This window comes from Apodemus sylvaticus, chromosome 11 (genome assembly GCF_947179515.1).
Source record: "Apodemus sylvaticus chromosome 11, mApoSyl1.1, whole genome shotgun sequence".
Classification (NCBI taxonomy): domain Eukaryota; kingdom Metazoa; phylum Chordata; class Mammalia; order Rodentia; family Muridae; genus Apodemus; species Apodemus sylvaticus.
The window spans coordinates 20,366,180-20,389,654 of record NC_067482.1 but is presented as its reverse complement, the minus strand read 5'-3'; the positions used below and the strand labels follow the sequence as shown (position 1 = coordinate 20,389,654).

The window sequence follows — 23,475 nt, the reverse complement described above, 5'->3', positions numbered from 1 at the left end:
GTAACATTAGTGCAGAAAACTAAAGCCAGAGCATCGGTTGCAGGTACAATATGGAATTTTACATACTAGACTCTGACTGTGAATGAGGACATCCAGAAGCATGTACTTTTATTATTTATCACAATCATATTGCTGTTGCTTTTCATATTTTGTCCGCTTTGTTGGAGAGGAAAGGGTTTTATTTGCGTCACTTCCATATTCCTGTTCATCACTGTAGGAAGTCAGGTCAGGATCTCAAACAGGGCAGGATGCTGGAGTCAGGACCTGCTTCCTGGCTTGCTTGGCCTGCTTCTTTATAGAACCCATGACCAGCAGCAGAAGGAGGGCTCCACCCACAGTGAGCTGGGCCCTCCCCCATTGATCACTAGTCAAGAAAATGACTTGCAGCTTGGTCTTCCCTATGGAGGCATTTTCTCAGTTGAGGCTCCCTCCTGTCTGATGACTCTAGCTTGTGTCAGGTGGACTTACATATTCACTGTCACAACATTTCACTTTTTCTCCTTGTTAGACATGCTAAGGTTTATGTGTTGAGACCCAAATACTACAGAGGCAAGTTTTCTTTTCAGGGGAGGTAGGATTCATAGAGGACCAAGTTTGAATTATGGCTTCACCCTTTGCCATGTGGTCATGAACTTACCATCCTTGAGGTTCACGTGTGTATACATCCAGTGGTACAAAGGATACATGAACATCCTAGCATTGATATGAAAATTAAGGTATACAGTTCCTGCTCTGCAGGAAGTAGTGAGTCAGTGAGCACTCGGGGCATACTAACCAGCTGAGCTTGGGAGATGTCCATCCCTAAGAGACAGAACAAGCTCAGAGGACGGCGGAGTCATCAGACCTACCCACCCCATCAAGGCACTGAGCTCTTGGGTTTGAACCCATGGTAGCACAGACACATCATGGTGGGAACTTGCGGCAAGGTGCATACCGCCAACGAAGATTTTTTTCCGAAGATCTAATTTCCTTTTACTGACCCCAACACCTTAAATGGCTTCCCTACCGTCACAGTAATTCTAAAGGCTGGGGACCAAATTATAGGGCTTTAAAAAAAATAAACTAAATTTTTCTGTGGCCCGGGACAGTGTAAATCAGATTCATTCCTCTGAATTTTTGATAAATTCTGGAATTTTTGATTACCTAGACTTACTTATATATGTCTCTTATAATATATAAGCTACCTTCCTTATTTATTTTCAAATATCTGTTCATTCATTTATAGTGCTGGGGATTGAATCCAGGCAAATATACTACCACTGATCTATAGTTTCAACCTGTACTATTTATTTAGAGACTGGATTGTCCAGGCTGGCCTTAAACTTGGATTTCTCCTGCTTCAGCCTAGGATTACAGGCATACCCTGTGAGTCTTAGGAGTTTGTAGGTTTTTTTGTTTGTTTTTATGATGAAATTGTTACTTAGTTACTCATGAGAATAAAGAATCCAGTACGGTTCCTAGGCTATGAAGTCCTAGTTTTAGCTTGTCCTCTGTACTTTCTTAGCTTACTATGTGGTATGAGGTAAGGTGGGGCTTAATCTCTTCTTGTATCATATAAATATTTGCATTTTATGCACACATTTAAATATTTCCCTATGCCATGCATTTCTTCACCTCCTTTTAGTGTATCTAATAAATATAATTGCAGAGGGCTTTTTAAAATTGCTACACATAACACTAAAGAATAACAGCGATTTTCAAACAGTACAAAGTGTAATTAATTTTTATAGAAACAGTATGTACCTGCCAAATGGGTACTTTGAAAAATGAAACCATTTTTGACTGTGTGAAACAGCTTGGAAATGTGATTCTCTGCTACTTTCTTTTCCTTATAGCCAGAAAACAGTGATATGGAAATTAATTATGACTGTGTACCCAAGGCTGCTTCTTCCTTTTTTAAAACATCACACTTTAGAAGCAACATTTCCTTTGGGCCAAGAACAATTCCAAGACATTTGAACGCCCTGGGTTTTAGCTGGAAAGACAATTTGAATGGAGCCTTGAGTAAGCCGTCCCCAAAGGTGGTACTTGAGAGTGTGCTCCTGTGTTTCCATTGGTGCAAGAAGGCCATAGCTCTCTCTAATTTCCCTTGATCACTCACTATTGCAGTGTGATGAGCTTCTATTACGGGCTCCAACTCTAAATACAGAGCACTGATTTATTCTGACAACATGTCCTATTGCATATCTGTTGCAAAATGTGCACAGTACTTCATTGTTAGGGGCCTGTTGTGTAACAGTTTCCTGGGTTTGTTAAAATCCACACACAGATTTCTGGTTTCCACATCCAGTCTAATTGTAATCTCTTTTGGCTGTTACCCTGTTGTCTTCTTTGGTTTTGGTAATGTGTTTCCATGGTCAATGTGAGTTTCCAAAACAAAGTTATTTATTGATGTGATTGTACAGGTGAGGAATCAGAAGAAAAGCCAAATATTCTTTCGCATGTGTGTATTTATGAGGTGAATTTGCTAATTTAATGCTTTTCTTGAAATAGGCAAGGTGACAGTGGTAACTTGCGACAGGGCAAGTTGCTGGAATAATAGCTTTGATTTACCTGCTTAGATGTGCTATCAATTCAGATTCCCAGTAGCACACCCATCCACCAAACCAAGATGAGTTTTCATTTTGAGTGGTGGTTCTCCATTATTTTTACTACACTGTGGTGCTACTTGGAAGGTTAGATAAAACTTCTTTTTCCGTGTCCCATGCCCAGAATTTGGTTGGAGCTTGTATGTGGTGAGCATCAGAATTTGGGCTCTGACACATAGTGCTGCAGTGATGTGGATGTTACTGGTCCTGGGTCTTCTCTTTGGTTACCATGTAGACAGAGTACCAGGAAGCATTTGGTTGGCTGCAGGTGTTGGGGAGTCAGGGTGCTGCATTTGATAGGGAAAGAGAGAGGAAAAGATTAAGCAATTTGAGCCATCTTACCTACTGTCCTAGGTCTGTTGGCCTTGGAACTGTTACAATATGCGTTATAAAACAGCATTCATAGTAATTATTTTTATTACTAGAAATTAAACAAAGTTTAGGAAGGGCACTGGATTTTATTGTAAACCCAGCCTTCTCTTCCTTCTCTGGTTCCTGCATTTTTCTTCGGACTGTGCCCTTTTCTGGCTCCCTACAAAGAATGAGATTAGTCACAGGATAGGTGCAAGCAATGAGACTGGGTTTGTTTCCTTGGCAAGCTTGTTATGTCAGTCAAGTTTACCATTATATTAAAAGACCATTGTTTTGGCTTTTAGCTAGTCAGGCTTTATGGTAAGGTTCAACTATGCCTTACAATGTTTATCCTAGATTTCCAAAGCAAATCCGTTTTGTTAATCTGTTACCCAAGGGGTTTGATTTATTTAGTTTTCAAATGATGACATTACTACCACTTATATAAAATGAATATACTAATTAGAAATCAGTCTGACCTGCTTATCAGTGAAGACTGCACCTAACTTGTGTGTGTGTGTGTGTGTGTGTGTGTGATTAGATTGCCTTTCCTCCATTGATTAGGAATATATGGTTCATATTTCTCATTGAGGAAGAACTCTCATCCAGGTAGTGCCAATGAACAGCTTTGTTTTTTAACAAAAGCACCAAGATAAGCCTTCCACCTCTTTCCCATTAGCTTCCATCTCAGCATTATCTGGGGGTGTTCACGTCTGTTCCTGGCACCTTTTGAGTCCAGTGGACACTAGAACTTTAGCATGCAGTTCAAAGCTTAAAATGCTGCCTTCAACAAAACTCCTGTAATTTTGCTTATGAAACACTGTGTCAGATGTTACTTCTTTTTTTTTTTTTTTTTTTTTTAAATAATGCCCTGTGCTCAAATTTTCCTAGAATAAAACACTTTGCCAGGTAAAGGATTTAAGAGATCTAGGCCATGCTTACTCAATGAAATGCAGCCAAGTGGAAAGTACCCCCTCCCCCTGGCTCAGAACACGAGGCCTTCTCTGATGGCGTGGTTCAAAGAGATTGTATTATTTAAAGAGCTGCTGGTACACGGACATTAACTTACTAGACGCAGATTTTCATCTTTTGTAACTTTGCGTGCTGGAGTTTCTTTCTGAAGGAATTCGATTCTATGAAGAATGGGTTCAAGCCAAGAGTAAGCTGTGCTTGAACTCAGTGCTTTTCAACCTTCGCCCTCTTGCTGGGAAGACTTGCCTGAGTCAGATCATTGAGGATTAAGAAGAAGTGCATCGCTCAGCACCATGCAAGGGTTGGGGCAAGCACCTTAGCTTTGAAGAGTTACTCTTTTGCTTCATAAGCCTAGAAATTTCAGGTCCCACTGCAAAATGGAAGCCCAGGATCCTGTTGATTGCTATGGTCTGTCTCCCTGTAGTTTGCCAGCCTGCTCCTTTTCTGGGCGTTCCTTCTGTTGTGTCTCACAGTGTCTGGAATAATTGGATAGAGAAACAGTGATTTGGACCTCTTGCTCTTATTGGAAGATTGGTGCTATGTCATATGCCCTGTACAGTTTATCCTTCTACTTAAAGAAGTTTGGCATGCTACAGAGGAAAAAGTCAAGTGTTGATTTTAGCCTGCTAGTAGGAATAGTGGTCAGAGAGCCCATGATAAGACTACTTTGAAGCAAGGACTGGGAATTCTGGGCCAGATACCTACAAGGGGAACGTTTTGTGACTAAATGTCTGCCAGACAGAGGAGTACAGGTAGCTTTCCTGGGTGATCAGAGAGAGTGGTGTAGTTGGAAGTGTAGCCAAGGCCAAGGGTAGAGAGCTTCCAGGCATGTACCCAGGACTGGTTCTGTTGGTGATAGGGGGGAACTGCATCTGTGGGTAAAAAGGAAAGGAGGGTAGTATATTAGATGTGTGTAAAACACAACTAGATAAGTGATCACAGCTAGAGAAATGGGCTTTATAGTTTCTAGTTTAGATGCTTTATGATTTAACTTAACTTGAGACATAAGCAGAAAATAAGATGAAACATTGGGGATTTTATATACTTTCCACTTAGCTATGTTATAACCCAGCCTGGATTCAGGCGAACTCTCTGGAAGTTAATGTGTTAAGTTAAAGGCTCTTGTCCATTTTCATTATCATCTCCCAGTGTTTAGAAGATGCTCACCAAAGCCTGTACCCTTGAAAAGAAATCTCTGATCAGAGTTCACTTGTGTTTTTCCAGGTAGCCCAGCCATGACCCACAGGAATCTGACATCCTCCAGTCTCAATGACATTTCTGATAAACCAGAGAAGGACCAGGTAAGCAGAGACTTCCTTTGATATTTAAGACAGACCATGTATCTAAGGGATGCTGGGTTGGCTTAGAGAGAGTGGTTGTCCCCACTAAAATGGACCACCATTATGTGAGGAGGAGAATTTGATCATTTTTCTAAGGGAGGAAGCAAGCTGTGTGACTCAGAGAAGCAGGTGACTCTTGGCCTTGTCTTTGTGGTGCATTCTTATGTTCCTTTTAGCTTAGGAGCTGTAAATGGCTGAGTCTGCACATGGTAATGAGCTCTACCTTGGGCTTGTTATAGGGATTAAGTATGGGTATTTTATGAAAAGGTGTGTGATGAAAGGCTGCCCGAGAGGTGCTGGTGATTCACCATTTGGGGGAGGGGATGTTCATCAGGCAAAGGTAATGTTAACATCGCATCAGTTCTCTATGTATTTGTGAGCACGTATCATAAGTGTCTATTCATTATGAAGAACAGAGAGTTTAAATCACTGCAATTTTTGTCTTTTGAAAAGAGTATGGTGTAAACTGAGACATTTTCCTAGTTGGCTGGGTGTTTAGAGAGAGATTATATTTCAACAGCATAATATATTGATACTTTCTGATAAAAAACTTCAAAGAAATGAAAGTTCCCTGTTTTAAAGGCAATGAAGGGGCCATTTGGTAACATGTTCTCTGTGTACACATGGAGATGATCTGAGCTCTGTCCCCAGCACCCACATTAAAAACAAAAACAGCCAAGTGCTGCTAAGCACACTTGCAATCCTAGGGCTGGAAAGGCAGAGGCGGGAGACTCCCTGGGATTTGCTGGCCAGCCAGTCCAGCAAGATCAGTGCGCTCCAGGTTCAGTGAGAGACACTGCCTCAAACTAAAATAGTGAGTGATTGATGAAAGCATCTAGTATTAGCCATTGATCTTCACATACATGCACACACATACATACACACAACACGCGCATGCATATATACACATGCATACATACACACATACATATACATAAACACACATATGCATACAGATATACATATAGATATAGATAAACACATACATAAACACATATATGTACATACATATATACACACACACATACATACATATACATATACACATACATTCTTCTATACATTGCAAAAATCACAAATGTTGTAGACACACAAACCTCTGAACACATACACTCATACACACATGCTTCCCCCATACATTGCATATGTTCACAAATACTCTAGACATACAAACCTTTGAACATGCACATACACACATACACACACACACACACACACACACACACACACACTTCCTCTATACATTGTATATATTCACAAGTATTGCAGACATGCAAACCTCTGAACACACACACATACACATTCACATACACACAAACAGACACTGACTGAGGTGCAGGATAAATAGTTGGAGGCATAATTGAGAAAATACGGTTTTGCTATTTCAAAACTAGGTGTTTAATGGGCTCACGTTTCCCTGTTAAGTGGAAAAAATAGTACTTGATGTATATGTCAGAAAACTAAGAATCTATCTTTTGCTCTTATAACCTGTGTCCTTTGATATAACACAGAACATAATTCCAGTTGGCTCCATGCTTAGCACACTAGCGTTATCAACCCCATGGCTTTATTCTTTATCTCTGTTTCTTTAAGTAGGGTGGCTTTGGCAATTTTTTCATATTTTGCTATTTTTTTCCACAAAAAGCAATATTTATGACAGTGTTCCTTTTTTAACTGGCAGTCCTTGTAGTAGTGACAGAGTTTTATAGCCTTGGTGAGTTCTCAAACGTACTGGAAAGGTGGAATTGCTTGCTTACGTATGAAATGGCTCGTGGAGTCTTTCCACCCTCTCATCTACGCTTCCTTAAAAGGCCTTCGGTTGCCCAGATCAGATCTCTAGAAGAACCTTTGCAGCTAATATCTCTTGTTCCCATTTTCTGTCAGCTCAGTATGCTTTCTGTATCATTGCCCTCCTTTTCCCTGGGGATTAGAAGCATAATAGGTTTCTAGCAAGTAGAGTTTGACATTTCCCTGAGATCTCCTGTCTTCCTTATCTTTTATCTGCTGGTGTTTCTGGAAGAGACCTCTTCATCAGGTCTGATGACCCCCCTTCCACATGACCTTGACATTCACTCTTGACTCCTTGGGCCCCTCTCTCTCTACAAACCCTGAGCTGGTTAGTTTTTTTGCCTTCTCCTGCCTCTTAGGGCATTTGCTTGTGAATGTGTTGGAAAGAACACACCTGTGGCAGAACTTGGAGCCTTAGACTTTTCTTCCAAGCTGCTGAGTTCACTGTGGCTCCATTCAGTTTTTACTGATGAGTGCTAATTAGTCATGTCTTCTCTCAGGGGATTTGATAAGGCCACAGCAATTATCAAGTGTATCAAATGTATTTGATACACTTTTAAATAAGTCTTCTTTTATTGCAGACAAACATCTTTAGCCAGAAAATTGTGAACAGGCAGCTAGCAACTGTTGGCTGGGAGACATTTCTTATTTTGCTGGGTCTCTTCAGACCTGGGCATATGTAGAAGAATTCCATAGCTTATGAGAATTGTAGCAAATTTCTCTTCAAGGATCAGAATTCATTGGAGCATCGGAGGCTCTGGTTGTCAGCTTTTAGATAACATGTGTGTGGACTGAGTTCTTGAAACTAACCGTCTTTGCCCCTCGGCAGCTTCTCAGAGTAGCTGAGGTTGATGTTAAGGTGATGACCAATACACTCAGAGGTTTTACTCGTTCTGTTTTCAAAGCTAGTTAATGCAGTCTATGGGTGTATCTTGAGAGAAACTATCCACCCAAACATAGCTGCCACCCAACCAGTGAATCACTGAGGTCTTTCTCCTGAAAACACTTCTGCTACCTGCTTCCTTCCAAAGGCTGGAAAAGGAGCTCAAAGGTACCCACAGCCTTGTCTTCCGTCAGACATGGAGGAGGGGTGATGGGGGAAAAGGGAGCTAATGCTTCCCATGCAGAAGCACTTGAAGCCTTTTAAGGCAGAAGAAAATCAGACTTGCAAGTAGATGAAGCTATGGTAACTCCAGGTTTTATTTCTGTAACCTGTTTTAATCCCATAAACCTAGCTTTTCCCCCCTTCCTTTTTTTCTTTTCTTTTTTCTTTTTTTGTAACCTATTTTTCCTCTGGCTGGGTGGGGAAAACAGGTTGCCAGGCATGAATTTGTTTTGAAAAAAGCTTTTATAATTAATTAGCCAATGTCCCGGGAGTTTGGCAGTGAAGTCAAACTCGTCCTGTGTGCTTTTCCAAGTTGGCCTCCTAAACGTCCATCCAACTGCTGCTGAAGTTTCTGATTGAATGATGGCTCTGACTGGATATACTCTGAACAGTTGTGACCTTGCCTCGTGGCTTCCGGCAGCAATAGAACTTCCTACTACACAAAAGATGGGCTTGATGTTCAGAGTACTGAAGAGGAACAGAGTGGCTCTTTCTCACAGCTATAGGATGACACAATCTGAGGGCATATTTTAAATGAGATTCTGTTTGGGGGAAGCAGAAGAAACAAATCTGCGGACTGCACTTTTTCTTCCTAGCTCTGCCAAGCCCATGCACTTAGGATTTCAGTAGTGGCTGCCCAATTGAGAAATAGCTCAAAACAGTTAACAATAGCAGAAAAACAGCCCCAATGGAGCGATTCAGTGCCCCAGCTTCATCCCTGCTTGGATGTTATATTTATTAAGCAGAAAAACACCTGCGAGGAGGTACATTAACAAATACATCTGGAGCACATAGACTAGTGCATCTAAGTAAATAATCTGGTTTTCCTGTCTTTCTTTCATTCTTTTTTTTTTAATTTGTTGCTCTGGAATGTTCTTTTGTATGAGCCAGCTAATAGTCCCAGTTGTCTTTGCTTGGCCTTCCATATTCCTTTGTTCCTTCGCTGGTCTTTGAGAAATGGAGCTAGCAGCAGGAGAGACATGATGCAGAAGCAAGGCTTGGATATTGGTTTCCATGATGCAGTGGGAAGACAGAAGAATGTTGCCGTTTTCCTTCTCACACCAGGGGTCACATCTAGGGTTTGGTTCCTAAGGTACAGGTCTGCAAGCACTGAGCTACACCTGCAGCGCTAATATGGCTGTCGTCCTCATTATCTTGTTAGCTTTAAGTCTCAGAGATGGCTTGTAGAGCTTTACAGGGCTTGACTCTACAGGCTGTGAATGGTGCAGTAGGATCTGACACTTGCAGATTCAATGTTAGGGGGAAACTGCATCCTATAGATCCACACTGCATGTAGGAGAGACTGAAGCACTTTGTAGAGCCCAAGGAATACATGGAAGGGTCACGTGACCTTGTAACATCTTATCTGGTTACCTCATTGTTTAGTAGCATTATCAGGCAAAGTATTACATAGGTCTCCTGGAGGAATTTGATCGGAGATTAGTTCTTTTTTTTTTTTTTTTTAAGCCTAGGAGGGTTATTTTAAGCATTATCTACCGCCTATTATCTTTAAATATACTCTGAAGCCCTGATTTTTATTTTTGAAGTGATGTTGGTCATTTGTGTAAATTTAAGTCTTTTGTCAGAGAGTAAGTGGATAAACCATTAAATCATGTCTGAATTTAAAATTGCTGCCTTGATGAGTATCAGATGGAGTCTAGAAGGGCACAGCCTATGACTGACTGACAGCCAATCTTCTTATTCTACACACCCAGTACAGGATTGACTGGAACCAGCTTAGCTTTGGGGGTTGTTTCCATAGCTTCAGAGCAGAATCTCCATTCTAGGGCTACGATGCAGGTTTTTTTTTATATTCACAGAGGTAGACCTGCAGCAAGGCAGTGCTTTCTCTTCTCTGTGGATCTGTTGATTGTGGGTGGTCTGACTTCACTCCATGGAGGAAGTTGCAGTAAAGAATTTTCTGAGGTTAGAATCTTGTCTTTCAAATGCTCTCAGGGACATTTGGGACACTGCTATGTCAGGAGGGCTCCAAACAGAGTGACATCTGTGAAAACTAAGAACAAAGGCCTGTTGTCAGTCCTTAGATGTTCTCAGTCACTACAGATTGGGTATCAGCCAAGAACTTCCTCTTCATTCCTTCAGCTGTATGGTTTTGATGTGTGTGTATGTGTGTGTGTGCGTGAGTGTGTGTGTGTGTGTGTGTGGTTTTATTTTCCAACACATTTTAGTTAAAATAGAATTGTACAATTTCTCCCTTCTCTTTCCTCTCTTCCTTTCTACAACTCACCCCTAACTCTCAGATGGCCTATTTATATTATTGTTACACACACACACACACACACACACACACACACACACACACACACACAGAGTTACTTTATAAAAGTACAATCATCTGATGAGTCCATTTTTATTATTTGTATGGATATGGTTTCCGGACTGATCACTGTATTGTATAACCAATAAGGGGGCTCATCTCTGGGGGAGACCCATTTTCCCTAGCAGTCACTAGTTACATCTTGTCCTCTGTGCAGGGACGGGTGGGACCCTGTGAGAGCCCTCCCCTTCTGCAAAAGCATGTATGTTGATGTTGCCATTGTTTCTGGTCTTGTTAATGCAGCCATTTCTAAGAGAGATTGTTCATAGCAGGTATCCTGGAATTCTGATTCTTAGAGTGTTTCCATCCTTCTTCTGCACTATTTCCCGAGCCATACATGTAGGAGCTGTGATATAGATATGTCTATTGGGGCTGGGCTCTCCATGATCTTATCACCTCTAATGTGTCCAGTTGTGGTTTTTCTGTGATAGTCTCTGTTTGATCTAAGAGGAAGCTTCTTAGATGCAAAACAGTAGCTACACTTACCTCTTGGTATACGGATAGAATGGACAGTAGCTACAATTACCTCTGGGTATAAGGATACAGTGTGGAATGTTGTAAGGAATTATGCTGCTGGGGGGGAGGGGCAGTGGTGGATTCTTCTCTATGATGCATGACTTCCCTATCCTAGGAAGTTGGCTAGGTTTCCCATACCAGGCATGACTGCCTCCTATTTGAGGTCAGGGTGGGGGCGGATGTTGCATTTTGTATCACTTGTAAGATACAAGTGATACAAAGTGCAAAATGAAAAAGTGGGGAGACAGGGGTCTTCAATTGTGGAGGGGCAAAGTAGAAGGGGAGAAGAGGGCCAGATAATACTAAGGTTGTTGGATAAAAACCTCAAGGTATCATACTATTTTACATATTTACTAAAAGTTATGGACAGTGTGTGTGTGTGTATCTTAAAGAAAGTTATGCCACTTGGGGTGACATGCTCTCTCCAAGAACAATATATTAACAAAGCCCTCAGTACAAAGCACAAGAACCCTCATTTTGAATGGTTGGTCCGCATAGTGACTCCAAAAATAATATAGTCTATTGATAGAGCACTTGTTTGCCTCTCAGAGGGAAGGGAAGTTCCTTGTATTAGTTAGGGTTCTCTAGAGGAACAGAATTGATCGAATGAATACATGTGTATTATGTGTACATGTAGGCATATATACATGTGTATTATGTGTACATGTAGGCATGTATGTGGTTATTTATTAGAGGGGTACACAGGCTGTGGCCCAGCGCTTCAGCAATCACTGTCTCCCAACAGAAAGGCTAAGCATCTAGCGCATGTTTCCTCAACGAGGCTTGTTTGCTCTTCAGCCTGAGTTGGAATCCTGAAGGAGTTCGTTCTCATAACAGTGAAGGGATGCCTCAGCAGCACAACAGATGAACTTGTCTATGAAGGCAAGCAGGGGAAAAGCAAAACGTCCTGCTTCCGTGTCTTTGTAGGCTGCTTCCAGAAGGTATAGCCCAGATTCAGAATGCAATGATCCAGATTTAGGGTGCATCTTCACCCTAAAGGGTACCATAAAGAAAATCCCTCTCAGAGTACCTAACCACTTGGGCTATAATGGATTCCAGATGTAGCCACACCCCTCCTGCTAAAGATACTGAACACTTAAGACACAGGACCTGAATGCTTTTGAGTTGTGTCTAACCTGAAGGTTTCCTTTCCTGTGGTGTAGCTTCCAGGGTACCAGAAAATCCTATGAAAGCTGCAGTGGGGGGGGGGGGGGGGAGCAGTGAAACAGCCCCAACCAGGCACAGCACCAAGCCACCACGACAGTAGTCAGCCCAGCAAGATATCCATGCATGGGACAGGCGGGCCACTCACATATGGGTGGTCACCAGCTGCTGTCTAATCAGCTGCGTGTTTTTGATGGGAATGTGAGTGGCCACATGAGGCTTTCCCTAGGCTCCTTTTGAGTAGCATCAGCTTGCACTGGGACAGTGAACAGTGCTGACGACTGTCATCCTCCTCTAGGACTTGGAGTTAGTATATGTCGCTTCCTTTCCTTGGTTGGTCTGTCCTCTCTCCTGTGTTTCAAATGCTTTAACCACCCGTGACTGTGAGAGAGACCGAGTACTGATGCTCCTACCAGTTTAAAGTCTTAACTTAGAAACCCAAAGGTGACAGGGAAGGGGCAGTCTGTTAATTTAAAAATCAAGCCACCCATGTGCCAGCCACCCATGTGCTAGGGTGGTTTGAATGTACTCACTCATGCAGAAATGGTCACTGATCCCCTTGATGGTAGATTCTGGGTCTGAGAGGAACTCATTCATCATCACAGAGCTTCCAAAATTGGGGATAGAGTTAGATAACAAGCACTAAAAAATAAGTAAATAAACAAATAGGTTCCTTTCCTACCACAATGAACCTTGTCCTGACAACAACACCTGGGAGTACCAGGACTTGGGAAACAGAGCTGGGTAGGGGGTCACCAGTGAACTGCATCAAGGGAAGCCTTTTCCCCACTAGGCTCAGAAACCAAAGCAAGTGTAGAGGCCCGAGGCAGGAATGAGTATGTTTTATTTAAAAAGCAGATAAAGTAAATTCAGAGTGAGTGGCTGAAGCCAAGGTACAGGTGTGCATTGGTAAAGGCGGTCGGGAACACATCAGGGAGACCTTTTTATTTTATTATAAGTGCAGTGAAACACTATTTTTGGTTCTTTACCTGGAGAGTTGCATGTTCTGATTTACATTTTAAAGCACTCACTGTGGATACTGCAGTAGGATGGAGGAATTTGCCAATGTTCCTATCACCTGGTGGTGTTACTATATAAAGCATTGTGTGAGCATCTCTGTGTATTAAATTGAGTGCACAATAACCCAACGAGGCCAATTTCTTAACACATTAGCCATAAATGTGAGGCCTTACTAACAGCAAAGGAAGTTCTTCTGCAGTGCAGAGGAACTGTGGGAAATAAAGAGATTTCCTCCTTTAAAGTATTTCCTATGAACTGCTAAGCAATTATTCCACACTAATGAAAGCATTTAAATATTCCAATGCACTGTAAGTGGGCATAGGCTTGCTAGGAGAGACTAGGGAGAGCTTTTGAGTGATTGTATTCATGTTGGCAGTCCTCGCCATGTCCCTGTGACTGAAATCAGTCATACCACCTGAGTAATGGCACATGACTAATGCTACTAATGCTGTCTATACTAGAGGCTTTGCTGAGGGCTGGACAGGCAGCAGAGTTACTATGTTTGGAAAGGAACACTGGAGTGTGCAGGAGTATAGGATCATCTCCGAGTGGTTCTCTGGTACAGCCTTCCACTTTTTTTTTTTTTTTTTTTTTTGCTCTCTGTCTCTCTGTCTCTTTGTCTGCTTGTCTGTCTCTGTCTCCTCTCTCTCTCTCTCTCCTCTGTCTGTCTGTTTCTCTCTCCCTCCCCCCTCTCTCTATGTATGTGTTTGTGTTGTGTGTGTACACATGTTCAGATGTGTAGTCCAGATGTGTAGCCCAGGGTGTCTTTCTCAGTTGCTCTTCATCTTCCTTTTGGTGGAATGGTCTGTCATTGAGCCTAGAGTTCATTGGATTGGCTAGACTCTGTGATTAGTGAGCTGTAGGGATCTGTAACTCGGCTCCCCTAGTGACGGGGTTACTGGCACATTGCTACACAGAACTTTTATGTGGTCACTGGGGATCCAAATCCAAGTCCTCACAGTTGTGTGGGTAAGCCCTTCACTGCAGAGTCATCTTCTCAGCACCTCGTGTCAGTGTCTGCTCTGAGCTTGAGCTCTGAATGCTGGGTGTACTACATCCCTGCATTATACGTTTAATAAAAGGGTTTGCAGTTGTGCCATGGCTTCAATAATAAACTGGCATATGGGATATCAGATGTTTCTTTTTTCTTTCGTTCTTTTGAGTTTGCGTTATTCTCCCTGTCATGATGTTCCGATCCCATGATTGTCCTTGCACTGTGTTTCAGAGAGCAGTTCAATGTCATTATCTGTCATCTTTTAGGTGTGTTCTCATGTCACAAGTTACCCATATCTAAGTCCTCATCAAGCAAGACTTGGAAGTGAAAACTTGTTACAGAGCCAAGAGCAATACCTTATAGGCATGGTTAAACAATTTTCTAAGGCCATTGTAATAAAGTTGTGGAATAGTTATATCTTTATGTATCTATTCTTTTCTGCTGCAACCCTATTGTCTATGATTTTTTTTAAACCTCGCTGTTCCTCAGTTAAAAGTCTCTGTAAAATTTAAGCAATGCAAATGTGAACAGTTTATTTTAGCTCTTAAAAATAACAACCATTGGCTACTGGACTTAAAGTCCCATGATTTCTGGTTGCATGAATATGTCCACAGTTATACAAATAAATAGGAATCGAGTGGAAACTACTGTATTCTCTTTGGAGGTTGTGTGGCATACATGAATCAGATTTTAGTCAAGTAACCTACTGATTGATACCAAGTTATCATTTCCTTATGAATATAAATGTACCTCTAGGAAATGGCCTTACCACAATGACCTGCTTTTCTTCATGAGTCTTTATAAAGACATTTTTCTAAGTGCAGATACTGGGTCATCATTTATTGACAGTCTTAATTAACTTCCCAAAAGAGATACCAATTCTAGATCATTAAAACATATTTATAAGCCTCTTCTACTACTAATGTACTGTTTGCCAGTCAGGCCCAAGTCTATCCTTTAACCAACAGCTTAGAGACCAGGTGAAATAGAGATTCTTGGTGCTCCCACATTTGCCTCCTAGTTCACCTTGGGGTTTTCTGTAGAAGTTTATATGTAGATATTAAGATTGAGTTTATGCTCCTAGTTTGATTGGATGCCCGCTTTGGCTCATTACCTCTGTCCCAAGGCACAAATATCAAAATCTCAGTGGCTGTAGCCTTGGCCACTTGTGTTTCTGTTGCCTTGGCCGAAGGTGCTGCTGTCCTCAGCACTGAGGCAGCTGTAGAAGCTCTCTGGGACTTTCCATGGCAATCAGGTGATGGTTTCTTCTCAGGAGTCGCTCCTGGTGGGCTGCACCTGGAAGAAAAAGAAAAGCTGCCCGCTGAGCTGACAAACCTCTTTCTGAGGCAATGTTCTATACTTTTGCAGTTTTGTTGGGTCCAGCCTTTCTCTTGTCCCCGCCCCCTCCAATTCCTGTTCCTCAGGAGAATTTTTAAGAAACCACTGTAGAGACTCTTAGTTTGGTATGGGAATAGGCTTTATCAGTGCTTTCATGGTGAGCTAGTAGCTGCATAGACCGCCCCTTACATTCTGGCTTACTTTGGGGATTCTACTGCTCCCCTCAACAGGAAATCTCTGCAGAGCAGAAGTATGAAGAGGTCATGGCACCCAAGAGAGTTGTTCTGTTCTTTTTTCAGGGAGTTGGAGGGTTGAGAGTTTCTTACTGTTTCCATGACACTTGCCTAATGTTCCAAAGGCCAGCTGATTGGTTTGCCATGTCACATGATCTTGTTGGTCCCTCACAGGGCTTCCTGAGCTTTCTACATGTTACTGTCAATACTATGGTTTTACTCAAAGAACTGAACTGAAGTGAAAGCCATGCTTCCCTTTCTTTGGCCACCATATTAAAAGCCCAGCAGTAATTTCTTTGATAATTTGAGAGCCAGTGGAACATACCACATAAACATTCCTGCCTACTTGGTGTTCTGTGCATATAGACCAAGAGAGTGAAGAGTTACTGAACGATTGCCTTGTAGCCATTGCAAACATTGAGCTTCAAAGCAAGATGTCCTGTTGATCATTTAGTGACCTTTTAAAAAGTAATCAATTAATTAATTAATCAATTAACTTATGTGAATACTGACACTCTCTTCAGACACACCAGAGGAGAGAATTGTTACAGGTGCTGGGAATTGAACTCATGACCCCTGGAAGAGCAGTCAGTGCTCTTAACCACCAAGCCATCTCTCCAACCCAACCATTTAGTAGCTTAATCTGATAGTATTGAGATAACTGTCCCATTCCTGAGATAGCTGATTGAGTTTGTTCCCTTGAAAAGAATCAATTACAATTGACAAAGATAGGGCCCTTCCTTACATGGATGCTTTGGAATGGTTAATATCTACCTTGCTTTACCCCTCGTGGCAAACTTGAGGTTGTGTGTGAGATTAACTGTCTCCAAGTGAAATTTATTTAACAACAGAGCTGCACTCTGGTCTGCATGCCTGAGCTTAGAATCTGCAATGAACTCTGCCTGTAAGATTAGGGTTGCTTTTAGGACTGAAACCTCAGTCAAGTAGACAGGTGTCCAACTGATCACTTCTGGACTTTGAGGTGCACATCATGCTGAATGAACTAATTACTGAATTAGTATTTTAAAAATTCAAGCAATTCTTACCTGTCTAACAGTGTCTAGCTGGACAATTCTGCTGCCATGGCGATTAAAAGATGTCACTCTGTTTGTCTTTATCCTACATTAGATTGATAGCCATCAGTGAGAAATGGCTCTCATAGACGTATTTTGATGTGTGTGTCTATGTGGTAGTGTGTCTGTATGTGTATTTATACATGTGTGTGCATGTGTACTCCCTCATGTGTGCACATGTGGAAGCCAAAGGTTGACAGAGGATGTCTTCCTTGTTGCTCTCCAGCATTGTTCTGTAGACAGGTTATCTTACTAAACTTGATGTTTGCCATTTTGGCTGGATTGGCTGGCTAGCACGCCCTTAGTATCTGCCTGTCTCTGTCCCCTCAGCACTGGGGTTAAAGATATTTGACATTTGTCTTTAACCTGGTGCTAGGGGTCTAGTCTCAAGATCTCATGCTTGTCCAACAAGCACTTTCCCATCCCCCCCCCAAACAATCTTGCCAACCCCATGGTAAGATGATTTTTAAATTAGTGTGATGTGTGGTCTCAGGTAGGGTGATCCATAGAGTTTAGAAGAAAACAAAGGTGCCAGAGCAGGCCCTGAAAGACAAAGGGATTCTCTGGAAGCTCTTGGACATTTAGAGAACATAAATAATGGAAGACAAGGATGGTGGCCAAATGAGACATCTGTCCTCAGGGAAGTGGGGGAATATAAACAAGATTGCATCTGTCTGTCATTTAACAGTACAAGCGACTGACTTCTCCAACAAATGAAACACACTCTAGCTTTTACTACTCTTTGAGTAGTGGTTCCAAACTTTGCAATTTTTATGAAATACATAATTGTGTTGTTGTATCTGTATAGATAGTGTTCCTGGTCAAATTAACAAAATTAGATTAGATTGATAAGTTAACGTGCTATGGACCGCAGTGGACAATCCAGTGAGAACCAATTTGATTGGTTAATCTTCACTTGCATTGCTAAAATGCCTCACAGTTCTTTGGCATCTGATTTTTCTGGATGCATCCTTACCATGGACAGAATCACCTCCAGGTCAGCAAGTCTAAGACATAACCATACTTACAATCTTAATTTTTTTGTTCAATAGTGGAGAAAGCACTGTAGTTGAACTTTGATCTTAGGCTCTTCTTGGGAACAGCACTGAAGACAATAAGAGGATTAAGTCTTGAGTTTTTTGAATTTCAATTTTCTGGTTCATAGCACAGAAGTGTAAGTTACTTAGCACTGCCTACTCCGTGGGGTGCCTGTCAGAAAGGGAGAGCGCATTTAATGTATCAAAGTTAGATGTGTCTGAAACTGTGATGCAAGTCTTCACTGTCATGCTCACTTTTATCATTTAAGTGAGTTGTTGCCTTTCCATTTTGGTTGGGTTTGCAGTAAGACTGGGTAGGGTACAAGTCGGTTTTATACATTAATCCTCATGTTTCACATTTACGTTGCTGATTTGGCCCATACTATTTTGTACTTTGACCTTTTGTACCATACTGGTTTTCCCTTCCTGTAAAGAAATGTGTCTGATGGTCCACCATTAATTTTGTCATCACATCCACATCTATACCGGACTCAAAAGTTTATTTTTCTTTACCCTAAGACCTACCTTTAAAATTTTTTATTTTTATATGTTTGGGTGTTTTGCTTGCACATAAATCTGGTACCCAGGAGTTAGAGATGGTTGTGAGACCCCATGTGGGTATTAAGATTAAACCTAGGCCTCCTGGAAGAACAGATAATGCTCTATCTGCTAAGCTATCTCTCCAGTCTGGGCGCCATTTACTTTGAGATATATCAGTAGCATTTACCTTGAGCCCCACCATTAAATATTCTAGCAGATGTAAATGTTCCAGGTTTGAATTTATGACACTATCTGGGACCTACTGTGTGCATTATAAAATTGTCACATGGTACATATTGTTTTTAGTGTGGCCACCTTCAGCACTGTGGGGAGAGTCAGGGGTCTAGAGAACTGATTTCTGATAGGAATTTTTGTGAAATTTAAGTAAATGAACATAAACATTTTTTTAAACAAAAAAGTGTTTTTTGTTATTGTTTTTGGTTGGCTTTTTATTTTCTTTTTCTTTTTGGTTTTGTTTTGAATTGTTTGTTTTTTTAATGTTTGAGACAGAGTTTCTCTGTGTAGCCTTGGCTGCCCTGGAGCTCTGTAGACCAAGGTAGACTCAAACTCATAGAGATCCAGTTGCTTCTACCTCCCACGTGCTAGGATTAAAGGTGTGCAACACCACGACCTGGCATAAAGTGGCTTGTAGAGTGTTGCTTTTCTTTTCATTCTGGTGAAATTTCCTCTTACATTCATTAGCAGTCTGTATTCATAAGTGAACCAGTTGCTTGAAACATAGATTCTTGCCTGTCTCATATATTCGTGCATTTTTTTTCTTGCATAGGACAATCATTGAAATTCTAACGTTTTAGAAACAGTTTATGGTTTTATTTGTGAAAAATCTATTTATGTGTTTTCTTGTTATAAAAACTAAATGAACATCGTTAACCAGCTGACCGGTGTAATTTAAAGAAATCATCACAGAATTTTTATTTAAATAAAGGATACTATGTCTCAAGGATGTGCTGGAAAGACAGCTGTCAGCACAAAAAGATGTTCTTTTACAGTCAGCATGGCTCTATACTACCCATGCAGAGCACATTTCAGATCTGGACCAACTTTTGGGGGTGTGACATGGAATTGTATGAAATTGGGGGTGGGGAATGACACTTTGAAAGGCAGCTTCACTGTCAACTTGAATTTATTACTGTCTCTGCTAGTTCTTTACTTCATAACTCTTACATTGCCCATTTTCCTATGGTTAGCTCCCCAGGGTAACATCTCAGTAATTGTCAAATTCAAACCCAGCTGCTTCTCAGGATGACTTGCTTCAAAAAAAAAAGTCCCAGCCAGGGACAAAGTGAATTCCCACTGTGCTTTTAGTGGCAAGGCTCAGTTCTCAAATGGAACTTAGAGCCAAGTTGTTTTTAAGCAGTATTTTTAATATCAATGGATGTGAGAAACTAGAGATTTGAATACACAGCCTATAAGAGGCTGAGCTTGAGGAAAGAGCAGGTGCTGTTGAATTGTGATCTCCAAGAATGGGTTCCCAGCCACTGCGGTTTTCAGAAGGAAGAACGTGTTTGGAAAAGTTAACAGTAACTCTTACTGTTATTATATTCACAATAGTTGTGAAGCTCCCTTTCAAAGTGGTGAATTTTTGCAGACTGGCCTTTTCATCAGGACCCTGTGAAAACATCTGTAAGACTGTGGGATGAGGGGCTTTTTCATTGAGAGATAGAAGTATAGTTCTCCTCCCTTGAGACGCTGACACTCCCTGAAGAACATCCCATTAATAGAACCCACCAGTGGGCATTCTGAAAGACCCGGATTTATGTTCACAGTTTGAACTTATAAAAACCACTTTACATATTCATTTAAAAAAGTTTTTAAAGTAATGTGTCAAATTGGAACAACATGCAGTGTTTATTAAAATAAAGTTCAAAATCAAGAACAAATAAAAAAGATTATTAGGAAATTCCCCAATCTCCAGTTGCATCAAGGGTTGTAAACTCCTGTGTGTGTGTGTGTGTGTGTGTGTGTGTGTGTGTGTGTGCGCGCGCGCGCGCGTGCGTGTGTGTATGTGCCTCATAGTCTAACCTATGAAATGGGCTATGTCCCACCATCATTTTCGCTCTTCCTTCTTGCTCTGAGCTTGAAAATACTTCAGCGTGTAAAGATAGAGGAAATGGTACAAACTCGTAGGGAGAAAACTCTCGAGTCCTTCTCTAGTTTTCTTGCTAGCAGAGATGTATTTGTCCTGATGGGCAGACGATTCCAATTTTCATCCTCTCAGGAATGCTGATTCAGAGCCTGGTGTCTACTGACTGCTGAGTGAGTCTGTGCAGTCCATATCCCTCAGAGCTCTTCAAATACCTTAGTTAAAAATAAAGCATTGTATCTTTGTGTTTGTGTGACAATAAAAGGGGACAGGGGCTGGGGGGAAGGTCGAATACAAGCTATTCTGGGTACCCCAAAGAACTTGTTTCAGCCGCAGTACCAAAGGTAAAAATGAAGCAAACAATAACTGCTTATCTTCAGCCCTGCCCCTGGCTCTCTTGAAAGTGTAGGAGTGGGATATACCATGTAGGAAAATGCCTTGTGTAAGTTGGAGCAAGAGTATATATTTTTATAGTTCTTGAGTGGTCCAAGAGGAAGTAGCAAAATAGAGCATCAGTGTATTGTTGGTGTTTTCATTGGGATAGAGCACAATCTAGTATGATTTTGCATTATATTTGTTATATACATCCAGACAGGCAAGATTTATACTGTTGACATGTTCTTTTCCCTTACTTTCTCAATAGTAACAAGGTACTAGACAATCTATGGTGATCCATTAACTATTATATTTACACTCATATACAACCCACAAGATATTAAACTATAGCACATAGGAAGCTGAACGTGTCCTGAGGATATGTAGCAATGTGTGGCAGGCTTCACTGTGAAGGAGAGGCAGTGCATTGCTTGTTACTGCTGCCGCTCCTGCTGCTCCTGCTGCTCCTGCTGCTGCTGCTGCTGCTGCTGCTGCTGCTGCTGCTGCTCTGTCTTCATGGCTAAGCCCAGAGTGATGTCCAGAGTCCTACATCTCCTTCCTACCCAGAGACTCTCTCCAGTGGACATGCATGGGTCTCATTCTTAGTGATTTATTACAGCCTCAAGGAAGTCTTCCTTCTCTGATACCATGCTGTGCACTTTCCTGCCCAGGTCTTTACACATATAGTTTCCTTCATCTATAATGCTATTTCCAATAGGCAGCTTATACTTACTTACTGTTTCTCTGTAAATGCTGTCTCTTTGGGGGGAGTTTTCAGTGAGTTCCCAGTCCAAGCCAGTACCTGCTATTGTAATATCTCATTTTACACACACACACACACACACACACACACACACACACACACACACAGAGTGAGAGGCACATACACAGTGAGAGGTACACACACACTGAGAGTCACAAGATACACATACACACACAAATGCACACACACTGAGAGGCCCATACAAAACTGAGAAGCACACATACGCGCACACATACACTGAGAGGCACATACACACAAATATACTCAATGAAAGACAGAAACACACACACACACACACACACACACACACATACATATTAAGAGGTAGAATTGGAGGCTGGAATATGTCCTTGTACAAAGTTCCAATGGAAGAGACCCTCAGATTCAGTATTCACAGACTCAAAGAGACTTTCACCCCCAAGTGCAGAATAAGAAACTTATAGGGAAACTCTTGTATAGTTTGCCTGGTTGTCAGGATGATACTCAATTCCTCTTTTTAACTTTGTTGCTATTCTCTATTCTAATTTGGTACATGTTCTTAGAGACCTCAGTGAAGAGTACATAAAAAAAAAAACCTACTGAATAAACAATAGCATGACTACTCCAGATTTCATTACAGCCATACAGCTGCCTGTTTCACGTGTTGTTCTAGGGCCATATGGTTACTTGTACATCCAAGCCCTGAAAGGACCGGCTCGGTGCTTCCATAGGATAGTATTGAATTCTCAGAGAACTGCTAGTAACCATTTGGAAGTCAATAGATATAATTTTCTCCCGCTTACCCCTCACCCACACCCTCACCCCACCCCATATCCCCATAACCATAACAGATAGACTTTCAATTGACAAGTTCTTGTTAGGTTTAAGTCTTTGGGTATTGGAGCATCCATTCACACACATCTCAGGAGTTAGGCAGACTTGTCAGCCTGACAACATTTTTATTACCACTTGTGATTTGATGGCTGGATTTACTTCTATAGATTATCACTTGTGACATCTTTTAAACAGCATTTTAATGGGTTCTCATTAGAGTTGTTTACTCTCCCAGTGGCATGAGAGAGGAGAGATGCCTAAGAGACTATGCCTGTATTCAAGACATATTCAAGAACAGTGTGTCTGCTCTTCTGGGAGTGTGACTTTTGGGTAGCAGGAGAGCCAGTTCCCTTCCAGTTCCAGAATCTCTGAGTGGGAGTTAGCTGAGAATGATGTGCTTGCCGTTGACACATCTGGAGGACAGAGGGAGGGCTTTCAGCCCACAGTGTTCTGTGGCTCCCATCTCCCAGTGCTTAAAAGTCACACACTTTCTAATCCTTGAGGTACAAAACTCTTATAGTGTATATAGTACTCAGCCTTAGAGAGGAACAGTTTTGGTTTCCATTGAGCATATTTTCAGTTGGGAAGGCTATCTGATGTTTTGGTATTTGAGGTTTCTATATATCAAGGATCCATTTGAGTTTGTGATAACAGGCTATGAACCTCTCCAGCTACTAATGTGCAATGTGATGAAGGTTCAGAGATTGCATGTAACTTGAGGGTGCTCATGAACTCCCTGTGACCTCAAGAGGACCCCAAGTTATGAACCACTGATATTTTTGTTCTCTGCAAGGGAAATACTAGTGAGGTCTGATACATCAGCTCTGAGGTTTATATGGGACTCAGGACACAGCTTTGCTGGATTCCTGGGCTGCACTGGGGTCAGTCAAGGTTAGGTGGGATGTGGGGGTGCTTTTTGGTTTCTTCACAAGAAAAGCATTCTGCATGGGTGTTTGTTTTACAAAGCCATTAGCTTTCAACTCTTGGTTGCCTACGTTACCTCTGATGAGTACACCCTCCCAC

At 41.5% G+C, this 23,475-nt stretch overlaps 1 protein-coding gene across 2 annotated transcripts in view; it reads left to right on the top strand.

Annotated features, from left to right (window-relative positions):
- Positions 1-23,475, top strand: part of Slc4a4 (solute carrier family 4 member 4) — a 322,837-nt gene that overhangs the window by 181,551 nt on the left and 117,811 nt on the right. For both annotated transcript variants that reach the window (XM_052198847.1, XM_052198846.1), the window contains exon 7: positions 5,136-5,212. In XM_052198847.1, the coding sequence (XP_052054807.1) occupies positions 5,136-5,212 (77 nt within the window). The remainder of the gene's footprint in view (positions 1-5,135; positions 5,213-23,475) is intronic.